The sequence below is a fragment of the Solanum stenotomum genome, chromosome 12 (assembly GCF_019186545.1).
Source record: "Solanum stenotomum isolate F172 chromosome 12, ASM1918654v1, whole genome shotgun sequence".
Taxonomy (NCBI): Eukaryota; Viridiplantae; Streptophyta; class Magnoliopsida; order Solanales; family Solanaceae; genus Solanum; species Solanum stenotomum.
The window spans coordinates 5,749,273-5,769,195 of NC_064293.1; the positions used below are offsets into that span (position 1 = coordinate 5,749,273).

A 19,923-nucleotide genomic window follows, 5' to 3' on the forward strand; every position below is an offset into this window, starting at 1 on the left:
AAATTGACATAGACATACGGTGACTTGTTTGTTCTCACCAATGCTCTGATACCATGTGCGAAATATATACGAAAAATATTATTGAATTGTGTATCTAAATAGTTACATTGAGACCCTATTTATAGACACTACATTGGAATCCTTTTCCAACTAGGATTCCTATTCTTATTCCTATTCCTATTCCTATTCCTATTTCTATTCTAAGTAGGAAATACTTATTTCTATTCTAACAGAGATAAGAAGGATGTAAAATTGAACAAGCATAAATGACCAATTGCACCAACATATAAAGTCGTGAGCAAGGGAAATGTTTAGCATCTATAGAAAGGATGACCTGAACTTCTGTGATACCCAAAACATTGAGGTTTTCTGCTGATCCTTTCACGTGCAAAGCCGTAACTAAAAAGTTCTGTGCTTGCCAAGAACGAATTACAACAGGGATGTCATCTTCGTCAATATATGGATCACCAGCAGATTGGCCCAACAGCTCAAATAACAGCCCTTCCGCCACCCTTACTGGGACCTAATAAAATCCAACCTGTGTTAAAATGGCAATATGACTTCATCTCTGAAAGCAGAAAGAAGCATTCCTTTTTATTTTAGCTTTTTATATTATGATATTAGGCAATCAGTTGTCACTGATACAAATGAGATTATTATCTCTTTACATCCAGTTTTCAGAAAAAAGATTATTATCTCTTTACATCCTCAGTTCACAATGACAAGAAGAAGAGGCATGAAGCAGAAAAGAAATTTTGAATTCTATTAGGTATATTACTTAATGCAAATCCAATAGTTAAAACTAAAACTGTTAAATTAATTTTATTACGTGCTTGGCCTTGAAAAAAGAATCAGGTCCACGTGTGAGAGGGCGTACTGAGAATATAATTAAATAATAAAAAGTGTCCCTCTCTAACAGCTTAAGCTTTTAGATGAGATGGTCACAAACTTTAACTAGGTATCAGAGCAGGCAGAGGCCCTGTGATCGAATCTCACCGCCACCCAAAGTAAAAAGAATTCCACGTTCTTGGCCCATGTAAAAGAATCAGGCCTGCACGTGAGGGGGGTGTGAGATGGTCACACACTTCAACAATTGAAAAGGAATGTCACGGGAAGTTAATTAATAAAATAATATCCAATATGGTTAGAAACATACATGTTAACTCAATCACTAATTACAATAGTCACAACTGAATGGTTGAGAAAATCCATATGTAATACTCCCTCCATCACAATTTATATGACGCTCTTTTCTTTTTAGTCAGTCCTATAAAAAATGTCATTTTTCTATATTTAGTAACAATTTAACTTTAAACTTTTCACTTTACCCTTAACGAGATGGTTTGAAGCCACATAAACATATGTGCCTTGGTTTAGACCACAAGTTTCAAAAAATATTTCTTCCGTTCTTAAGCTTTGTGCCCAATCGACACCTTCACATAAATTGGGACGGGGAGTAGTCAGTTTTCAATATCGAGGATGAAATGAAGATGCAAACAGTATACTTATCAAAGTACATAATCATTCACCTTAATCGCATTTCAAAGATTATTAATTTACCACAGATAACATTATGATTGCCTTGGATATAAAATTGGTGCCAGATTTAGCATAGATCAAATTACTGACTTTCTTATCAGTATATACAATTGTCAAATGAAATCCACTAGTCATTAAGAAAGATTAGTTCACCTGCAATAGCAACAAAAATGTTCTATGGTAACAGAACTTATCACTCTCCTATAACCAATGGTCCAAGATACAGAATACAAAATTTTGTCAGGTAGCTTAACTGGATATTACAAATAATTATCATGTCCCTTGCATTGGTTTCAAAGAGGAAGACCTCTACATGTCATACACAAAGCATGAACATATATATAAGCATATTGTCACATGTTAAGAAAAAAATAAACTACTAAAGGTCAATCTTGTCAAGAATGTGAAGATATCAACAAAAATAAATCTAACACAGTAAGCTTAGAAGATTACCTCATACAAGAGGTGTTTCATCTTTTCACTTATTAGCCGACCTTCATCTCTTAAGGCAACACTAATTGCGGGATGTAACCACGGGGCATTACTGAGCCATGCATCTACAGAAGGATGACCAGCAGTCACATGGCACCACCAAATAGGTCCAGCTGGATGCTCCCAGTAGGGAGCGGCTAAATCTGCAACAGTGAGATCATCTCCATCATCAATGAGATCAAACTGCTGGGTGGACCATCCAAAATCTGCTTGAACAGTTTGGATAAGTTCAGAAATCCTAGCCCAACCAATAGGCCTCCAATGGCTCCCTCCAATTTTTTCCAAATTATAAAGCTTCTGTCCAGGAGAGGTTTGGTTATCCATCTTGCCATCCGCAGGAGAAATCTCATGTTCTCTCAACTCAACAAGAGAGGTAGAATCCAGCAAACTGTTCCCGTTGGTTCTTTGAACAGGAGCCTCAGCCAATCTATAAGCACGCACTGGCCTTTTAACTATTTCATTATCTATTTCATCAGGTGGTAAACCTTTGGTAGAAGATTTTGGTCCAAATTTCTTGTCTCCTCTAACAAACTCGAAAGCACAAATAAGTCCATCAGTCCACAGCTCACTCCCTCGCATGACATCCTTATGGTAGTGCACTCTTTGGCTCTCTGTCTTCCTAGCCCTAATGCCTTGTGAAGAGTGGCCCTCACTCATGCTACCCTTATTTACTTTCATGCACAAAAGCGGCAAACACTACAAAGTCCTGTGATGTCTTCTCAACATAAGTGAGTGGCAAAACCAGAACCAAATGTCCCGATATTACATGAACAAAAACCTTCTGAATTTTGCATTATCATATTGTTAGGATGTTCCTCAAGCCATGCCTGTGAATCAAGGGCCATGAGTCTAGTCAAGATGACATGCAGCTTGTGATTAACTACACTTCCGTACATTTATTACAAATATTTGCTACTTATCCTGCAATTGAAACATGAGAAGTCCATGCACCACCTATCAACCCAATAATACAGAAGCATACCAAATACAAAATAGTAGTTAAATTGCAGGAAGAAACAAGGCATTGCGAAAAGAAAAAATGCATAATGATACTAAAGAGTACTAACAATTAAAAAAAAAAAAAGTACTAACAACAATCAGTTGTCTCCCCACAAACTCATCCATAAAGTTTTAAACGACAATGGAAGTTCCAAATTTGAAACAAACCCAAACTTTATGCACATATTTGCAAAAGATTCCTTATGATAACTTTGTCAATCATTTAACAAACAAGAATTTCCAATTACCAGTGTAAGTATACAACATGTCAGCCAAAAACTCCTTTAAATTGTCAGTTAATTTAACCAAAAGAATGTCCCATATAGTTCATGGTCAAAACTCAATGAAATCAAAATAAGTAAAAAATGTTACAAAAATCCCCAATTTTTGCTATCTTTTGAAGACTTTACACTGTATTTGTATATAACTTGAGCGAAGGGGAAAGCATAAAGGGACCAACAAAACCCAGAGAGAAGAAAATCAGTAACTGCTTACAGATCTTTTGGAGTCGCCAGTCCAACTATGGAAAGGGGAGAGGGCACCCACTAAGATGATAATAGTAATTCCCTAGTCAACACAAATTTTATTTTGTTTTTTGCCTAATTAACTTACATAATTATAATTATTATGCTCAAAAATATAATTTTAGATAAACACTGATTTAAATCAATACTCTCTCTACGTTTCAATTTGTATATATTATTTTAATTTAATATAGAATTTAAGAAATTAGATCAAATTTTTGAATCATGTGGTCATAAAGGCATAAATTAAAGATACGTCAAATATATCAAAATCTCTTGTGATCTTAAGCATGTCTGGAAAGTTTGAATTAAAAAGTTGTCAAAAACGAAAAAAATAGACATTTTCCTAAAAGCATATTAATAAAAAGAAGTATGAACAAATTAAAACGAATGAAATATGGTTCAGAAAAAAAAAACTAATGAAATATATAATTGTTCCATTCTCAATCAAAATTTTAGCATTTCTTGTTATTTTTCATTCACATCCAATTTAATAAAATAATGCCTTGACCTTTGAGTATGTTAAAATTTCTACTATAGTAGAAGTGTGAGTGGAATTGGGTATCAACATGTCTGTTTCCAGTCATATTCATATTAAATGAGGGTATTTTTGTCATATTATATTTATTTCCCTGATTCCACTTCATTACACGTGGGTCATAGGTGTCCTCCATGCCCACTTCCGTCCCTTTTATCAAAATCCATTCAATCTACCAAAGCTCAAAGCTTTCTTCATCTTCAACTTTCTCACACTCACACGTTGCTGCAATTCTAAGGTATTTGTTTGTTATTTTTTTCACTGTTATGTTATTTGGTTGAATGGATGCTAAAGTTTCACATTGTTTTCTTCAGTTTTTCATATTTCGTTGAATGGGTGTACGAAGTTTTGATGTTAATGAAGAATACGAATATATGGGTGAAAAGAGCTGCAGTAAGCAAAGGAGAAAAAGAAGATAGGGTTCCTATTTATGTATTTGAAGTTTTGTTATATAGGTTTACAAAGTTTTCATTTTTATATTGGTCAAAATTCGAAGAGAATCAAAATTAGGGCAAAAATAAACTTACAAATTTGCCAAAAATTTCAATACTCAAATGAAAAGGACTAGCAAAACTAAGAGCAACCCTTGAAATTTAGAGAGGAGAGTAACTAGCAAGGAATCCGTATGTTGTGGGATTAGAAGAGAATCACTCTTCTAAAATTTTAACAAGCTAAATTTCATGCCTATAAATTGCCTAAAGAACCGCATATCTTAATGTTTGCATTTAGTGCTCTTAGTCTATTTGTCTTCAATCAATGTTTGGAATTTCAAATGCGTGGAAACATAACTAAGTAATTAAATATGTGTTCTCTCTAACAACTTAAGCTTTAGATGAGATGATCACACGCTACATCATGGTATCGAAGTAGACAAGAGGTCATGGATTCCAATCTCCCCGTCACCCTTATCAAAAAATAATTTCCATGAACTTGGACCATGAAAAAGGTCTGCAGATGACTGACGTTTTGAAGCATAATTAAGTAATTAAATGTCTCTCTCTGACAACATAGGCTTTAATTAGGCGAGATGGTCACACATTAAAACAAAATGTAATTGCTTATTGTGTGTTTCTGCATAATGCTGCATTGCAGTGTGTCCTTTTATCGTTCTAATTTAACTTTTGCATGTGTGTACTTGTATTGTTGTTTTATTAAAGCTTTTTTGGCAAGTTATTGAATGTCGAGAGAAATAAAATATTTTTTTGTAGGGATCGAAGTGGAAATAAGAGTTCGAGCATTTATCTTTGCTCTCTTCTATCATTTGGTGGAAAGAGGATGGTAGGGAAAAAATATTTTCACGCTATTTTTAGCTCTTATCGAATTTGTAGATTTCTGAAGTGCTCCGTTCACACGTGTTAAAGTATATGTTAGGTCGCTGAATTACAGCTTGATGATGGCTATGTTTTCTCCTTAACTTGAGTTTCCTTTTTGCAGTAAGAGACTATTAGACACTTGCCTTTTGGTTTTATGTGTTTCACCGCAACAAAGCATTTGAAAATTTCTCTATCATCATCTTTGTTTCTGTTTGCCCTGCAATTCTGGTCAGTTTCTTCATTTTTTTCTCTATCGAATGTACAATTTTCTTTATTCTTTGCTCATCACTATACAAAACTGTTGGTAATGAGTATTTGTTAGTATTTCCATCCCAATTTATTCATGCATACTTAGTATTTTTCTGATTACTCATTTAGTTTGATTTTTACTTGTTGGAGTTCTAAACTTCATTCTTCTCTCTTGAGCCAATTATACTTTATCTTACCACATTCAATCATTTAAGACACTCTCAATTCTGATATATTGCTTTCTTGAGTGTTTTATGTTGCCACTTTTTGCAAGCTTATTGCCTCAAATTTGTTTTAATTTTATGAGATAAGTTGTTATTAGTTTGTAGATATGGAGCCTCCTAAAACGATCTACTAAATTCATCGAGTTGTCCCAAGGGATCAAAACGGACAATTATTAATGAAATTCTTCTCCGCTATTAGGTTTCATTACTTTAGTTTGCTTTGCAACTCTTTTTTTGTTATGATTACTTAAAGAAAATTAAGTATCAATATGTTACCCTTTCCCGTTGCTTCTATTGTTCGGGAATCCTCAAGTTTGTTGTATTATTTTTTTGCGGATTGCCAGATCCTAGACTACGATGTGTGTTCTTGACTATTAGTAGTTTATTTAAAAAAAAATTATAATTACCTCAAGGTCTTTGTTGATTTTTTGTACAGATGGAGTTTTCCAAAGGAGAACCCTTTTGGATAGCCTCAAAGCCCTTGTGTAAATCCCTCAAATGACTCCATTATTGATATTGGTATTGATATTTATTAATTCTGAGTCAATCATACATGGATCGTTCATGTGTGCAGTTTTTCTTTCATCCCCTCCTTAACTCTTAATTTCAAAATTTTCATCCATTTACTATAACATGGTTCCGGACCTTTCTGCTTGGCCCTCTTTCAATTTGGATCATTCAAATTTGTGATTTATGTTAATGGCGGTCTTCATGTATTATGTTCTGTTTGGATAGAGTCAGGGCCTCTATCTAATATATTAGTGTGTATTATGTTTATAAATGTCTACTTTCTTTCCTCATATAATTTATTCCTCTCATTTGTTTGTTTATAGATGTGTACTCTCTTTTCTCCATCATTTATTCATCTAATCTGTTTTACCAGAAATTTTAGCTACTACCTTGGGTCCTTGCACTAGTTTTTTTTAAAAGTTGGGTTGAAGAATGATGTCCAACCCTTTAAAAAGGTACATAACACATCCAGTCCCACACTATTGCTATTATACTATTGCTACTATACTCTACATCCATTGCTAAGACGTTTTCTCCTATTCCAATAGGAAATCTCAACATCTATTTTGTCAATCATGCATCACAAAGTTGCAATGATAATTAAGAAAATCAAGATGACTACCACCAAAGTAGTAATGGGACGCTTTACTATTTCACCTTTAGGGATATCAGCTTCTATAAATATGTAAATATAGACTCTGCATTTGCTATTTTACATTTTGCAATATCAGCTTAATTATGTAAATACATATATAAATTGTGCAATCATAAGCGCAATGCATATAGAATGTGTGTAGTCGTTTACCATGAAATGTTCTTCAACAACTACTTTGTTCTATTTTTTTAGCTGTTTCCTTACAAGTATTTTCGAACTATTGTTGGCGTCATATATATTGGGCCCGTGCGCGCACGAGCAACGTTTGTCTAGTATTTTAGATATGCTAAAGTTATACTTAAGTAGTCAACTTCATATTTTTCTATAACGTATTATATCATATTATATTAATATTAGATATTGGTGCCCGTGTCAGCACGGATCCAATATATATTATTGTTTATTTTTCAATTTATGTAATATTGATGAAATTTGAAGAGTTAGGTATTTTTTAAAAATATTTTAAATTGTTAATTATTTATAACTTGTAGTATTTTTTACGTTATTTACAAATAATAGATGTTACTCTTTCGATGTAACGACCTGATTTTCGTCATTATGGAAAAGCCAATGGTGAAAGAATTTGGGGCCGAAAAACTTTTTCGTAGTAATTGGATTTTCCCAATCTAGTCCAGATTTGGATGAAATTGGAGTCTTTAAGGTGTAGGGAAATATGGTAGCAACCGAGTGAGTTAATTATGATTTTGATTACATGAGTAGTTAGATAACTCGTTAAAGAATCCGTACGATTTTATGGAATTGAACGGGCTAGTAGAACTCTAGGAATCGATCTTAGCGTAAAAGGTATTTTCTGATCGTCGTTGGTTAGAGATGTGTTGTGAAATGGGGGTATTGGAATTCTTTAAATAGCTCACTGGTTCCGTGCAAGCCGCTTTAGCAGGATTGGTGTCGCTCTGGCAGGGCTGCTGCAACGGGGTGAGGGCCACTGTGGCGGGTTCAACGCGACTTAAAGTCTTAAATAAACCCTAAATGACCTTATTTGGCACGTTTCATTTTTTAGAGCTGAACGAACCCCAGGTGACTCCTACTCGTTTTCACCATTCTTGAGGCTAAAGGTAAGATTTTCACTCCCCGAATCCGTTTTTCAATCCGTAGAAAGTAATAGAATGGGTGAATGTTGATGGGGGAGGGTTTTGTTATAGATTTTCTGGTGGAAACAACCGTAATTTGGATAATTAGGATCATGGGTTTGATCTAGGGTTCATAGAATTGTTAGTAATTCGGGTAATTAGTGATTGTTTATTGATTACCGTATTATATTGATTGTTTATAGACCAAGAACAAGCGAAACAAATTCGGNTCTGGTGGAAACAACCGTAATTTGGATAATTAGGATCATGGGTTTGATCTAGGGTTCATAGAATTGTTAGTAATTCGGGTAATTAGTGATTGTTTATTGATTACCGTATTATATTGATTGTTTATAGACCAAGAACAAGCGAAACAAATTCGGAAAGGAAAGGATCAAGTTTCTTAGGGTTTCAAGCTTGTTTCGAGGTAGTGATGGTTGTAATTTCATGTTTGTGTGATATATATTTGTAATTGCTTTATTGTATTGCATGTATGTATGTGAATGTTGCATTATTGATCACACCTTATGTAAATGAGTATGAACGAATAATTGTATACCATGAATCACCTTTTGTTGTATGATTGTGAGAATATACATTGTGATTGTGATTGTGGTTTGTTGAATGGGCGGGTGTCACGATTCGACACATTAACTGGGATCGATTGCCACGTTCCGATATAAATATGGGATCGATTGCCACGTTTCAGCATAAACATTGGATCGGGTACCACATTCTGGTATACTAATAGTTTGGGTATGGGTTCCATGAGAGGACCATTAAATTGGGTTCCGTGAGAGGACTATTGAATTGTGTTGTGTATCTACTTGTGATGATTACGTTTATATCTAATGATGATTGATATTGGAAGACTGTATGTTGCTCTAAATTGATAACCAATGTGTATTATTTAGAACGTGTGATGCTACGTTGATCCTGAAAAGATGACTAATATTGTATATGTTCGGTATATGCTTGTTTTTATAATGTTGTGATTACTTGCATGTGTTTCACTTTTAGGATAGCCGCGTGATCCTACCAGTACACTGTGGTTGTATACTGATACTGCACTTGCTTGTTCTTTGTTGAGTACAGGGCATCTTCAGGCGGCTATTGATAAACCTTAGCTAGGTGACTATTGAGTGTGACCGGATTCAAGGGTGAGTCAGTTCTTTCAGGATGCCATGAGTCTCTCTTGTTTAAGTCCACTCTTTTTGGACTCAGATTATTGTTTAAGGTGTTGTTAGTTTCGGGGTTGTACCCCTTGTTCTTAGACTTGTCGTTAGTAGAGTTTTGGTACAATGCTTTCAGGTTCTAGGGGTTGTTCTTCCGCATTAGTTTGGTTAGTTGTTTGTTAAAACCTTGGAGTTTATGGGGACTCTATTTTTATAGTCATTTAAACTTGCTTCCATATTCTTAAATGGTTTAGTTTTCATAAAATTTGTTTGTTTGGGTTGAAGTACTGGTTCTCCCACTGGAGGGTCTGTGTGGGTGCCAATCACGACGGTCTGGGTTGTGACACTCAATCTCAATTTATGTGGCACAATGAAATGTAAAGTCCATCAAATGTTTATATGGTTTTTGAATATTTTAAATTATTAATTATGTGATTGTTTTTACGTAATTTTTTAATAAAATTTCTTATATAATGTTAAAATATATAACAAAATATATAAGAAAGTAAGATAATTAAATTAAAATGAAACACCAATTACTCCCTCTATTTCATAATAAGTAATTTTTTTAGGCTTTTTTCATTGTTCAAAATAATTGAATCGTTCAAAGTTGAAGATGAATGTTTGAATTTTTCCTTATTTGTGCTTTCATTTATAGTTTCATGTTTTCTTAGAGATAAATTACACTATTTACAAAGTTATATTTATAATTTTATAAAAGACAATAATGAATTATGATTTAAATTATGTCCTTTAATATTTTTCATAGAAGAAGTATTAATAATTTACTTGAATAGGATAAATGTTTCTAAAAAGTTAGAATAAATGACACAACATGACAATCTATAGACTAAATTGGTTAGTATGAATCTTCTAGGGACATATGAGTCAATATGTTAATAATTGGTGGATTTTTCGTCTAACAACAGAAAGTACAAGTTTAAAGAGGCAAAATACTCTTTTTTGAAGAACAAAACATATAAAATACCAAAATTACCCTTCATCATACAAGCAGGCATGTTGACGAAGACATGCCTGCTTATAGACTCTTTTAATATGTAGTAATGTGTTGAGAAAATAGTCAAATATCTTTTAACGTTATACGTTAATTTTCAATTACATACAAATTTATTTTATCATAGTAGATATACAACAACCAATAATTGTGTGAGGTTCTATTAGTATTTTTTTACACTTGAATAGTGGGCCTATTTTTATTTTTTTTACTTTTCACATGTTGTTCACCACTTATCTTTTCTTTCATTTTCTTATTTTTTTACTCTTAATAAATATCCAATTCTCAAATACATTACAAATAAGTTCATTGTTTAATATCTTTTAGTAGAATCATATAAACTCAAAATAAAAACTAATTTACTTTAGCATACAAACCAATTAGATAAAATTATATTTTTGTATTTTTTCTTAAAAAAAAGTTATAGATATTTTTTTCAACATAACCATATTTAAAAATAAGATTGACAACGGGGCTGAACATGACCGAAGGGGGGGGGGGGGGAGGACAAATTCATAAACATTTTTTTTTTTGAAAAAATTACATGGGGTGAGACGGTTCATAGAGCGAAATCTATTTTGTATTAAAATTTGAAATGCTTAATTTATTTTTCAAGAATTAATCGATTCCATACAATTTTTTATTTTGTAAAGACAATAATTATTTTGAGTTAATTTGATGTTATTAAAAATGTTGGATAATAAGATTATTTATGTTTTCAGTTATTATTACAAGAAAGATATTTATTAATATTTTAATTAAATATATCAACTACTTAAGAAAATGAATTACGAAATATTTATTAGGAATAAAAATAAGAAAATGAAAGAAAAGAGGGATACGTGGAAGAGAGATGGTAAAAAGGTAAATAAATGGGCTCATTATCTTAATGTCAGACAACTAATGGATCCTCACTCAACTATTGTTGGTTGTGCCTCTACCATTGTAAAATTTTTCATCTTCCTAATACGTCCTAACCAATTTTATGTCAATGTTGTGATGTACAATTGTATATTCATTTTTTTCTTGTAAATTCTTAACCTAACCTAAAATAATAATTGAATATTTCATTGTAAAATTAAGTAAAGTTCCCACTTTTATCAAACCTGAAAATTAACATTTACAAAAAAAATGCTTTCGAATAGAGAAGAATATTTGTTTTGATAATAATCATCATATCATCATATCATATATTATTAAAAGTGGGAACATCCTAACCTCAAAGTTGGATTACCATTTTCCCCCTACATTAAATTAAAGTATTAAAAATATTTAATTAATTAAATATTAATAATAGATAAATGTCTTATACTCTTCACCATCATCAGAAAATGTTGCTTAGCAACAACCTTGAAATAGGGCAAAGTTTAACTGCATCAAGCTCTAAAGTCGGATATTTTGTACCAGCTCGGCTAGATCAAAGACTGTCGTAAATTGTATCTTGAGTCTTAAAATTTGGGTCCCGTAGCCCCTAAATTGGTGTACAAGCAAAAGAATAATAATAAAAAAGGGGGTCTCTGGCTTATTAAGAAGCATATTAACAACACACTAGGCTAAAAATCAAAGTTTAGGGGGTGGATGGGCTGAAAATGCAAATCTAGGTTTAAATCATAAGTTTGTAAGTCTAATGATAAAGGGTGTGGAGTAGCCAAAGAGAATACAATGTGATCTCCCTCCTAAAAGAATAAAAAAAATGTGTTTGTACATGTGAGAGGATGGAGCACTTGGTACGCAAAAGAGAAGAAACTAGGAAAGTAATGGTGAAATGAAGAAATTAGGGTGGTGAAAAGCTTAAGTAATAGATGATTATGTCTAAAGAAATCAATTCTTTTGTTTTCAATCTTTCATTATCCATATCCACAAGTCCTAGTTGATCCTACATGTTGTGTGTCAAAATTAGTGGAGAAATACATGATAGGAAAGTTTATGGTACTGCATGTGTGCGCGAGAATGTTCTTTCTGAGAGTATGTATTTCAGTTTGTATCTTGCACCTCCACGTGTTGTCACACTATTCTGATGGGGATCCTCTTTGTGAGTTGGCACATTAGAAAGAGCAGTAACAATTATTATTATTTATTAATTTTCATAAAGTAAGGTGTTGTCTGAATGACTAATAGATAAGTTTGATAACTGTCATGTCATAATTAGTGGCCTCTACGATTAAGCGTGGGTATCAAGTCAAGTTATGTGTTAGATAGATGAGTCAAGTTTGAGTATTGTGATGCTGAAGTTTTATCTTGTTTAATGACAAACAATAGCTTAAGTTTTGGGTTTTTAATAAGTTGGTGATTTACATACTTATCCTTAAGCTTATATTATTGTGTTTTTTCAAATAAAGAAAGCTGATAGTTATGACGTTCTAGCCCCAAAATACAAGTTTTTATGATTTATAGGTGTCTAGGGTGAACCAAAAAAAGAGAGGAAAAAAAGGGAGTTGTAATTGATCTAGAAGTTGATTGTAATAAATTGATATTGATGTGGAGGAAGTGATGTGATCGCATGCCCACATGCGGTACCGCATCGCCAGTTCACTGACCATAATTCGAGGAATGATGGTTGTTAAAAACTCTAGTCATGCAATGATGCGATGTAATCACAACTCCAGATGTGAGCCACATATCATCAACCACTTAGTACAAGTTGGACACGAGGAATCACGATGCAATGGCGATGCAACAAGGCAATTGCGACCACAACAAGGAATGCGCTGACATATCTCATTTGCGAAAATTTATTTTAGTTCGAATTTCACTTTATAATTTTTAAAAACTATAAATACCTAATTTTAGGTTTTTATTAAGAGTTCTTGAATATTGAGTTTTTTGGGTTTTCTTGAAGCTTGAGCATTTTTTGAACAAAAGAATACGCGTGTGGTTTCATTCACTGATTGTGAGTATTAAAAGAAAACTTTTGGTTCTTGATTCAGTATTGCAAGCATGATTTTTTAATTTATAATTCAGTTTCTACACTTGCTATACATAATTAACCCCATAGTTAGTGTTGTGGAACTCTAAAAGTGGAGTAACAATGAGATAGTTAAGATTAGGAAAAAGAATTAAACATATTAGAACATGCATGTATTCTTTACTTGATTGGGAAAGAAGTTAAGATTAGGAAATAGAACTAACACATGGATTTGGAACTTGTGTTCTATCTAAGGATTTGAAACCTATGGTAATAATCTACTTGAGACCAAGATTAATAGTTATTAAAGTAGTACTCAAGTGCCGCCAGGAATTAGAGTGATATCTTCCATACAGACCAAAAGGACTCTAGTTGTACTTAAGAAAGTTGTTGTTTTACATGAAGATTATTTGATAAGAATTTCTTCTAAGTAACTAAATCAAAGTTACGACCTATAAGGAGAATCCACAACCTTACTTGTGCATTCTTATTGGTAACAACAAGGTTTTAGTTACTTAGAAATCATAAAATCAAGTATATTAAATTTTACTTTCTACAATTATTGTTAGAAATAAAGACTATTTGTTCTGGTTACACCTACGAGTAATATTCTCACCATATTCTTTGTGGGATTAAACCACAATCTTTTTGGGTTCTATATTTAAACAAATATATACTTTATTGAGAGGTGTAATTTTGACGTATTAGAGTTAAAAGTCTTACTCATGAGATGAAATCTCAAAATATCTTCGAAATAGCCTTGAATTGAGCGTGAAATCTCCCATTGTCACTCCCCGATCCTGTGCATGGCCGGTACTCGAGAACAATTCCTGGCTCCAAGCGAATCCTTGGTCTGGCTTAACTCTTAGGCGAAGACTTTCTCATAAATAAGATAACTTAAAAGATAAACTTTACTCAACTATCTCAAAAGATAAACTTAGAATGTTTTGAAAATAAACATTCAACTAGACAAAGAGGCAACTCAAGTCTCAACATAAAATACTGAAAATGAAAAGACTCATGAACTACTGTCTATCTATCTATGAAGCCTCTAATACTATGAGGAATGTCGGGAAAAGACCCCTGATCACCCTAACAAGCTGAAATACTGGAAAAATATAAAGAAGGGATCCTTTGGAAGCAAGGAGACTCACCAAACAACTCTAGAACTCAACTGGATCAATGAAGCGTTGGATGCTGATCCTAATTACCTGTATTTGCATCATAAAAGATGCAGGCCAAATGGCGTCAGTACATGGAATGCACGAGCATGTGAGGGGAAATCTAAAACAAGACATAAGCTTGAATTGGAACTGAAGAAACAACTTACCTCGTCTCAACTCAACTCATTTCAATATAAAGCAATAACGGTAATGCAATATAAAGAAAAGCTTTTAAAATAGTAGATGATAACTCAATGTATTGGAAAATACAATATAACTCAATTTGTATGCAAAAATACAAAGTAAACTCTGTTTGGGAGATTCTCTAACCGGCAACCATCACTATGAGCTATGTGATGATACAACGTCTAGCTCACACTGCCAGAACTGTCCTATACTTTGCCGGGGTATAGAATTTATTAACTGAGTGGATCCACTAGTCTATACTAAAAAGCAATAAAAGAATCATCTAAAAAGTATGACCCCTTTTCTACCCATGTTGGCTTCATGGTTTATTGGGATTGTGAGGTGTTAGAACTCTCCCCCATATCGGTGCTCAATACTACTCCCAAAATATAGTTAGCTCATTATTTTTTAAAGAAAACATTTCCTCTTCCTTAACTTTGAGATTATTACTCAAAAGGTTTCTCTAAAAAGAGATAATACTGAAAACTGTTCATGAACTCTTTGGAAATCGATGTTTCCTCTTTTCTTAAATGTCAAAACATTTCTCTTGGGAATACTTAGTTCCCATATATCATTTTAAAGAAAATTAACTCAGCTCTTACTCTTTCTCAACTCTATTCTCAAGTCTTAAAACAAGTTTAAAAACAATTTGTGAAAAAACTTCTTAAAATGACTCGAAGAAATCTCAAGACTTGACTCTTAGCACTACCTTGAATTTGAATTCAAGGTTAAGATTCAGATTGTGAATGATTTCTAGATGTTTGGAAGTAGTTAGATTCAATAAGGAGTGAAGGTACACTTTTGGAGAACTTAGACGGGTAAAATGACGGAAAAAAGGTGGGGGTAGACGACCCGGGTGCACTGCTGGCGCGGGGTGCCAACCACTAAGTTCAGAGACCCATTTATGGCACTCTGCTAGAGCGCCATGCCAGCCCTACTGGCGTATCCATGGCGCGCCGCGCCACCATTCTTTCAGGCAATTTCAACGATTTTTTCTACTTGTTTTTTGACCTTAATTTGACTAGAATTGAATGGTTTTTCCCAATCACTTAGAATCAAATATTCAATGTATGTATACGATAATCTACTTGAAACAACCCTCAAAACACTAACACTTATCTCAAGAACTCATTGAAATCCCAACAATCAAGATTATGAAATGTATTTCAAGAAAATTCAACCAGAACTCAAATCCTTAACTTTAAAAACGAATTTGCACCGAAATAATTAACATGATTGGCATGTGGGGGAATGAACCCAATACTATGAGAACTGACATACCTCTTAGGGATCAAGCCCTTGGCGAAATCCACAACAAAACTCAAAGATCTGACGAACGCCTTGAACTTTTCTCCTCTTCTTGAACTCCTCTCAAAACCATAAGTGTATTTTGATTTATGAAAACTGACCCAAATCAGATTTGACTTCCAAAATATTACTAAAAATCGAATTAATCTGATTGGGTAAGAAAAAGACCAAAATACCCCTCATATATTCGGGTAACTTTCCTTAAATAGACTACTTGACTTCAAATGGGCATATCTCCCTCATACAAGCTTGAATATTAGCAAACTAGGTGGCGTTGGAAAGAGGATTCCAAGACCTTTTATTTGATATCTTACGGGCCACCTAACTCATCTTGTACTGAAAGTTATGATCATTTGAAGTTGACCCAAAACTCATAACCTATGCCTAACTTGCAAAATTTCAGATTTTCCTATTTCCAATTTAGTTCTTTATGCTTTTAGCTCTTTCAAATACCGAGGTGTTACAATATCTCCCCCTTGAGAACATTCATCCTCGAATGAGATTACTCTAAGTAGACTAAGGGTGGTAATATCTAACACCCAGTTCAAACACTCAATATGCTAAGTAACACAACATTTCAACTAAAACAAATGCCAAGAAAAGGATTAGCACCTTAATTTGGAATTTCTCCAGACTCAAAGAGATGTGGATATCTCTTCTTCATATCCTCCTTAGCCTCCCAAGTAGCTTTCTCAACAAACTGATTTCTCTATAAGACATTGATTGATGCTACTTCCTTGGTTCTCAACTTGAGAACCTGACAATCCAGAATCTGGGAATCTCCTCATAAGATAAGCTATCCTTAATACCAATGTATTCGGTCGGTATGATAAGTGAAGGAGCGCCCATACACTTCTTCAACAATGAACTATGGAACACTCGATGTATCGCTGCCAATTCTGATGGTAGCTCCAACTCATAAGCTATATTGCCAATCTTCTTGGATATTATGTAAGGACCAATATACCGGGGACTAAGTTTCCCCTTCTTGCCAAACCTCATAACACCTTCAAATAAGCCCAATCATCTACCTCAAACTCTAAGTCTCTTGTCTTAACATCAGTATAAGATTTCTGACGACTCTGCGTTGTTTTCAACCTTTCTTGAATAGTCTTTACTTTCTCCATAGCTTGGTGAACCAAGTTTGGTCCTATCAACCCAGCTTCACCAACCTCAAACCATCAAATAGGAGATCTATATCTTCTCCCATAAAGAGCCTCATAGGGAGCCATTTGGATGCTAGAGTGATAACTATTGTTGTAAGCAAACTCAATGAGAGGTAAGTGATCATCCCAATTACCCTTGAAATCGATCACACACGCCCTCAACAAATCCTCTAAAGTCTGAATTGTATGCTCTGCTTGACTATCAATTTGAGGATGAAAAGCAGTACTAAGGTTCGCCTTCGAACCCAAACCTTTCCGGAAAGACTTCTAAAATTGTACGGTGAATTGCGCACCTCTATCTGAAATGATGGACACCATAACTTCGTGAAGTTTGACTACCTCTTGAATAGATAACGTAACATAATCTTCTACTGAATGGGTAGTCTTTACCGGCAAGAAATAGGCTGATTAAGTCATTCGATCTACAATCACCCAAATCGAATCATGCAGTCTGCGAGACCATGGTAAACCTATAATGAAATACATATTGATCATCTCCCAATTTCATTCCCAAAGATCTATATTTTGAGCCATATCACTGGGCCTCTGGTGCTCTACCTTGACTTGTTAGCAATTCAGACACTTAGCACTGAACTCTGCAATGCCCCCCTTAATACTCTCCACCAATAGACTTCTCTCAAGTCACGATACATCTTTGTGGAACCCGGATGGATAGAATACCTGGAGCTATGAGCTTCCTCCATGATCCTCTCTTGGAGTTCATCCACCTTTGGTGCACACAATCTACCTTGATACCTCAATACACCATCTCCCCCTTGTTCAAAAGCTATCACTTTTTGCTTATGAACATTTGCCTTTAATTCAAGCAAGATAAGATCTTGATCTTATTTCTCTTTCACTTCAGACACTAATGCCCCATGCATCACCACTACTCCTCCTTCATTGGAATCCATTATTCGGACTCCCAATCCTGCAAGTCTATGCACATCTTTGGCTAACTCTTTCTTGTCTTCCTCAACATGGGAAGTACTGCCCATAGACAACCTACTCAATGCATCAGCAACAACATTAGCCTTACCTGGGTGATAGAGAATACTCATATCCTAATCCTTGAGTAACTCCAATCACCTCTCTTATTTGAGATTAAGTTCTTTCAAACTAAATAACTACTGAAGACTCTCGTGGTTGGTGAACACATCTACATGAACATTATAAAGATAGTGACACCATATTTTCAAAGTAAACACTACATCAGCCAACTCTAGATCATGGGTTGGGTAATTCCTCTCGTGAACCTTAAGCTGTCTCGAGGCATAAGCTATAACTTTGCCATCCTGTATCAATACACAACCCAATCCAACTCTCGGCGCATCACAATACACAACAAAACCTTGTGTACCCTCCGGTAAGGTCAACACTAGGCAATAGTCAACCTAGTTTTCAATTCCCGAAACCTTTTCTCACAAGCTAAAGATCATTGAAACTTAACTATTTTCTGAGTCAACTTGGTCAACAAGGATGAAATAGATGAGAACCCCTCGACAAACCTTCTATAATAACTTGCCAATCCTAAGAAACTCCTAATATCAGTTGGAGATGTGAGTCTAGGACAGTTCTGCACTACCTTAATCTTCTGAGTGTCAACTCAGATCCCATCACCAGAAAAAATGTGACCTAAGAATTCCACAGACTCAAGCCAAAATTCACACTTAAAGAATTTAACATACAATTCTCTATCCTTGAGAGTTTGAAGAAGTACTCTGAGATGACTAACATGATCTTTATTATTCCTCGAACAGATTAGAATGTCATTCAGAAAAAATGTGACCTAAGAATTCCACAGACTCAAGCCAAAATTCACACTTAAAGAATTTAGCATACAACTCTCTATCCTTGAGAGTTTGAAGAAGTACTCTGAGGTGACTAACATGATCTTTATTATTCCTCGAACAGATTAGAATGTCATTAATGAACACGATAACATACATATCTAGATAGGGCTTGAATACTTTGTTCATAAGTTCCATGAACACTACAGGTGCATTAGTTAGGCCTAAAGACATAACCAGAAACTCATAATGACCATAGTGGGTCCTGAAAGTTGTCTTAGGGATGCCATTTTCTCTTACTCTCAGCTGATCTGAGGTCTATCTTATAAAAACAAGTGGCACCCTAAAGTTGATCGAAGAGATAATCAATTCTCGAAAGAGGATGCTTATTCTTGATGGTAACCTTGTTCAACTGACGGTAATCTATACACATTCTAAGAGAACCATCTTTCTTCCTCACAAATAAGACTGGAGCGCTCCAAGGTGAGACACTTGGTCGAATGAAACCTTTCTCATGAAGATCTTTCAGCTATTTTTTTAACTCTTTCAACTCTACAAGAGACATTCTATATGGTGGAATAGAGATAGGATGAGTATCGGGAAAAATATCTACACCGAGTTTATTTCTCTCTCGGGAGGAACTTCAGAAATATCATCGAGAAAGACCTCTGGAAACTCACTAACAACTGAAACTAACTGAATATGTGTTATCTCAACACTAGAGTTATTAACTCGGACTAAGTGATATATGCACCCCTTGGAAACTAACTTTTTGGCCTTGAGGTACGAAATAAAACGACCCTTAGGCACTACTGAACTGCTCTTCTACTCTATAACTGGCTCATTAGGAAACTGGAACTTAACTACTCGAGTTCTACAATTGACTGAGGCATAACAGGCATGAATCCAGTCCATACCTAGAATGACATCAAAATCTACCATATCTAACTTAACTAAGTCAGCCATGGTGTCGTTGTGATTGACAAAAATGGTACAACCACGATAAACTCTCTCTGCTAGAATAGAATCACAACCCGGTGTAGAAATACTGAAGGGCTCAAGAAGTTGCTCAGGAAGAATA

General features: G+C 34.3%; 1 protein-coding gene and 1 long non-coding RNA gene across 4 annotated transcripts in view; one reads left to right on the forward strand and one right to left on the reverse strand.

The window, feature by feature from the left end:
- LOC125848474 (uncharacterized) overlaps positions 1 to 3,615 on the reverse strand; it is a 9,973-nt gene extending 6,358 nt beyond the window's left edge. Inside the window, exons 1-3 of one of the 3 annotated variants that reach the window (XM_049528337.1) lie at positions 3,526 to 3,615; positions 1,993 to 2,858; positions 335 to 523 (exon numbers count right to left, since the gene is read on the reverse strand). In XM_049528337.1, coding sequence (XP_049384294.1) covers positions 335 to 523; positions 1,993 to 2,709 — 906 coding nt within the window. In that variant the 5' untranslated portion in view covers positions 2,710 to 2,858; positions 3,526 to 3,615. Of the gene's footprint in view, positions 1 to 334; positions 524 to 1,992; positions 2,953 to 3,525 lie in introns of those variants that run through there. The other 2 variants (XM_049528338.1, XM_049528339.1) reach the window with 2 other exon arrangements.
- A 576-nt stretch (positions 3,616 to 4,191) lies between these two features.
- Positions 4,192 to 7,254, forward strand: LOC125848481 (uncharacterized). Its single transcript, XR_007444519.1, has 5 exons — positions 4,192 to 4,330; positions 5,301 to 5,370; positions 5,527 to 5,633; positions 6,762 to 6,843; positions 6,937 to 7,254. It is a non-coding gene; the product is annotated as an uncharacterized LOC125848481 (long non-coding RNA).
- Positions 7,255 to 19,923: the final 12,669 nt, after the last annotated feature.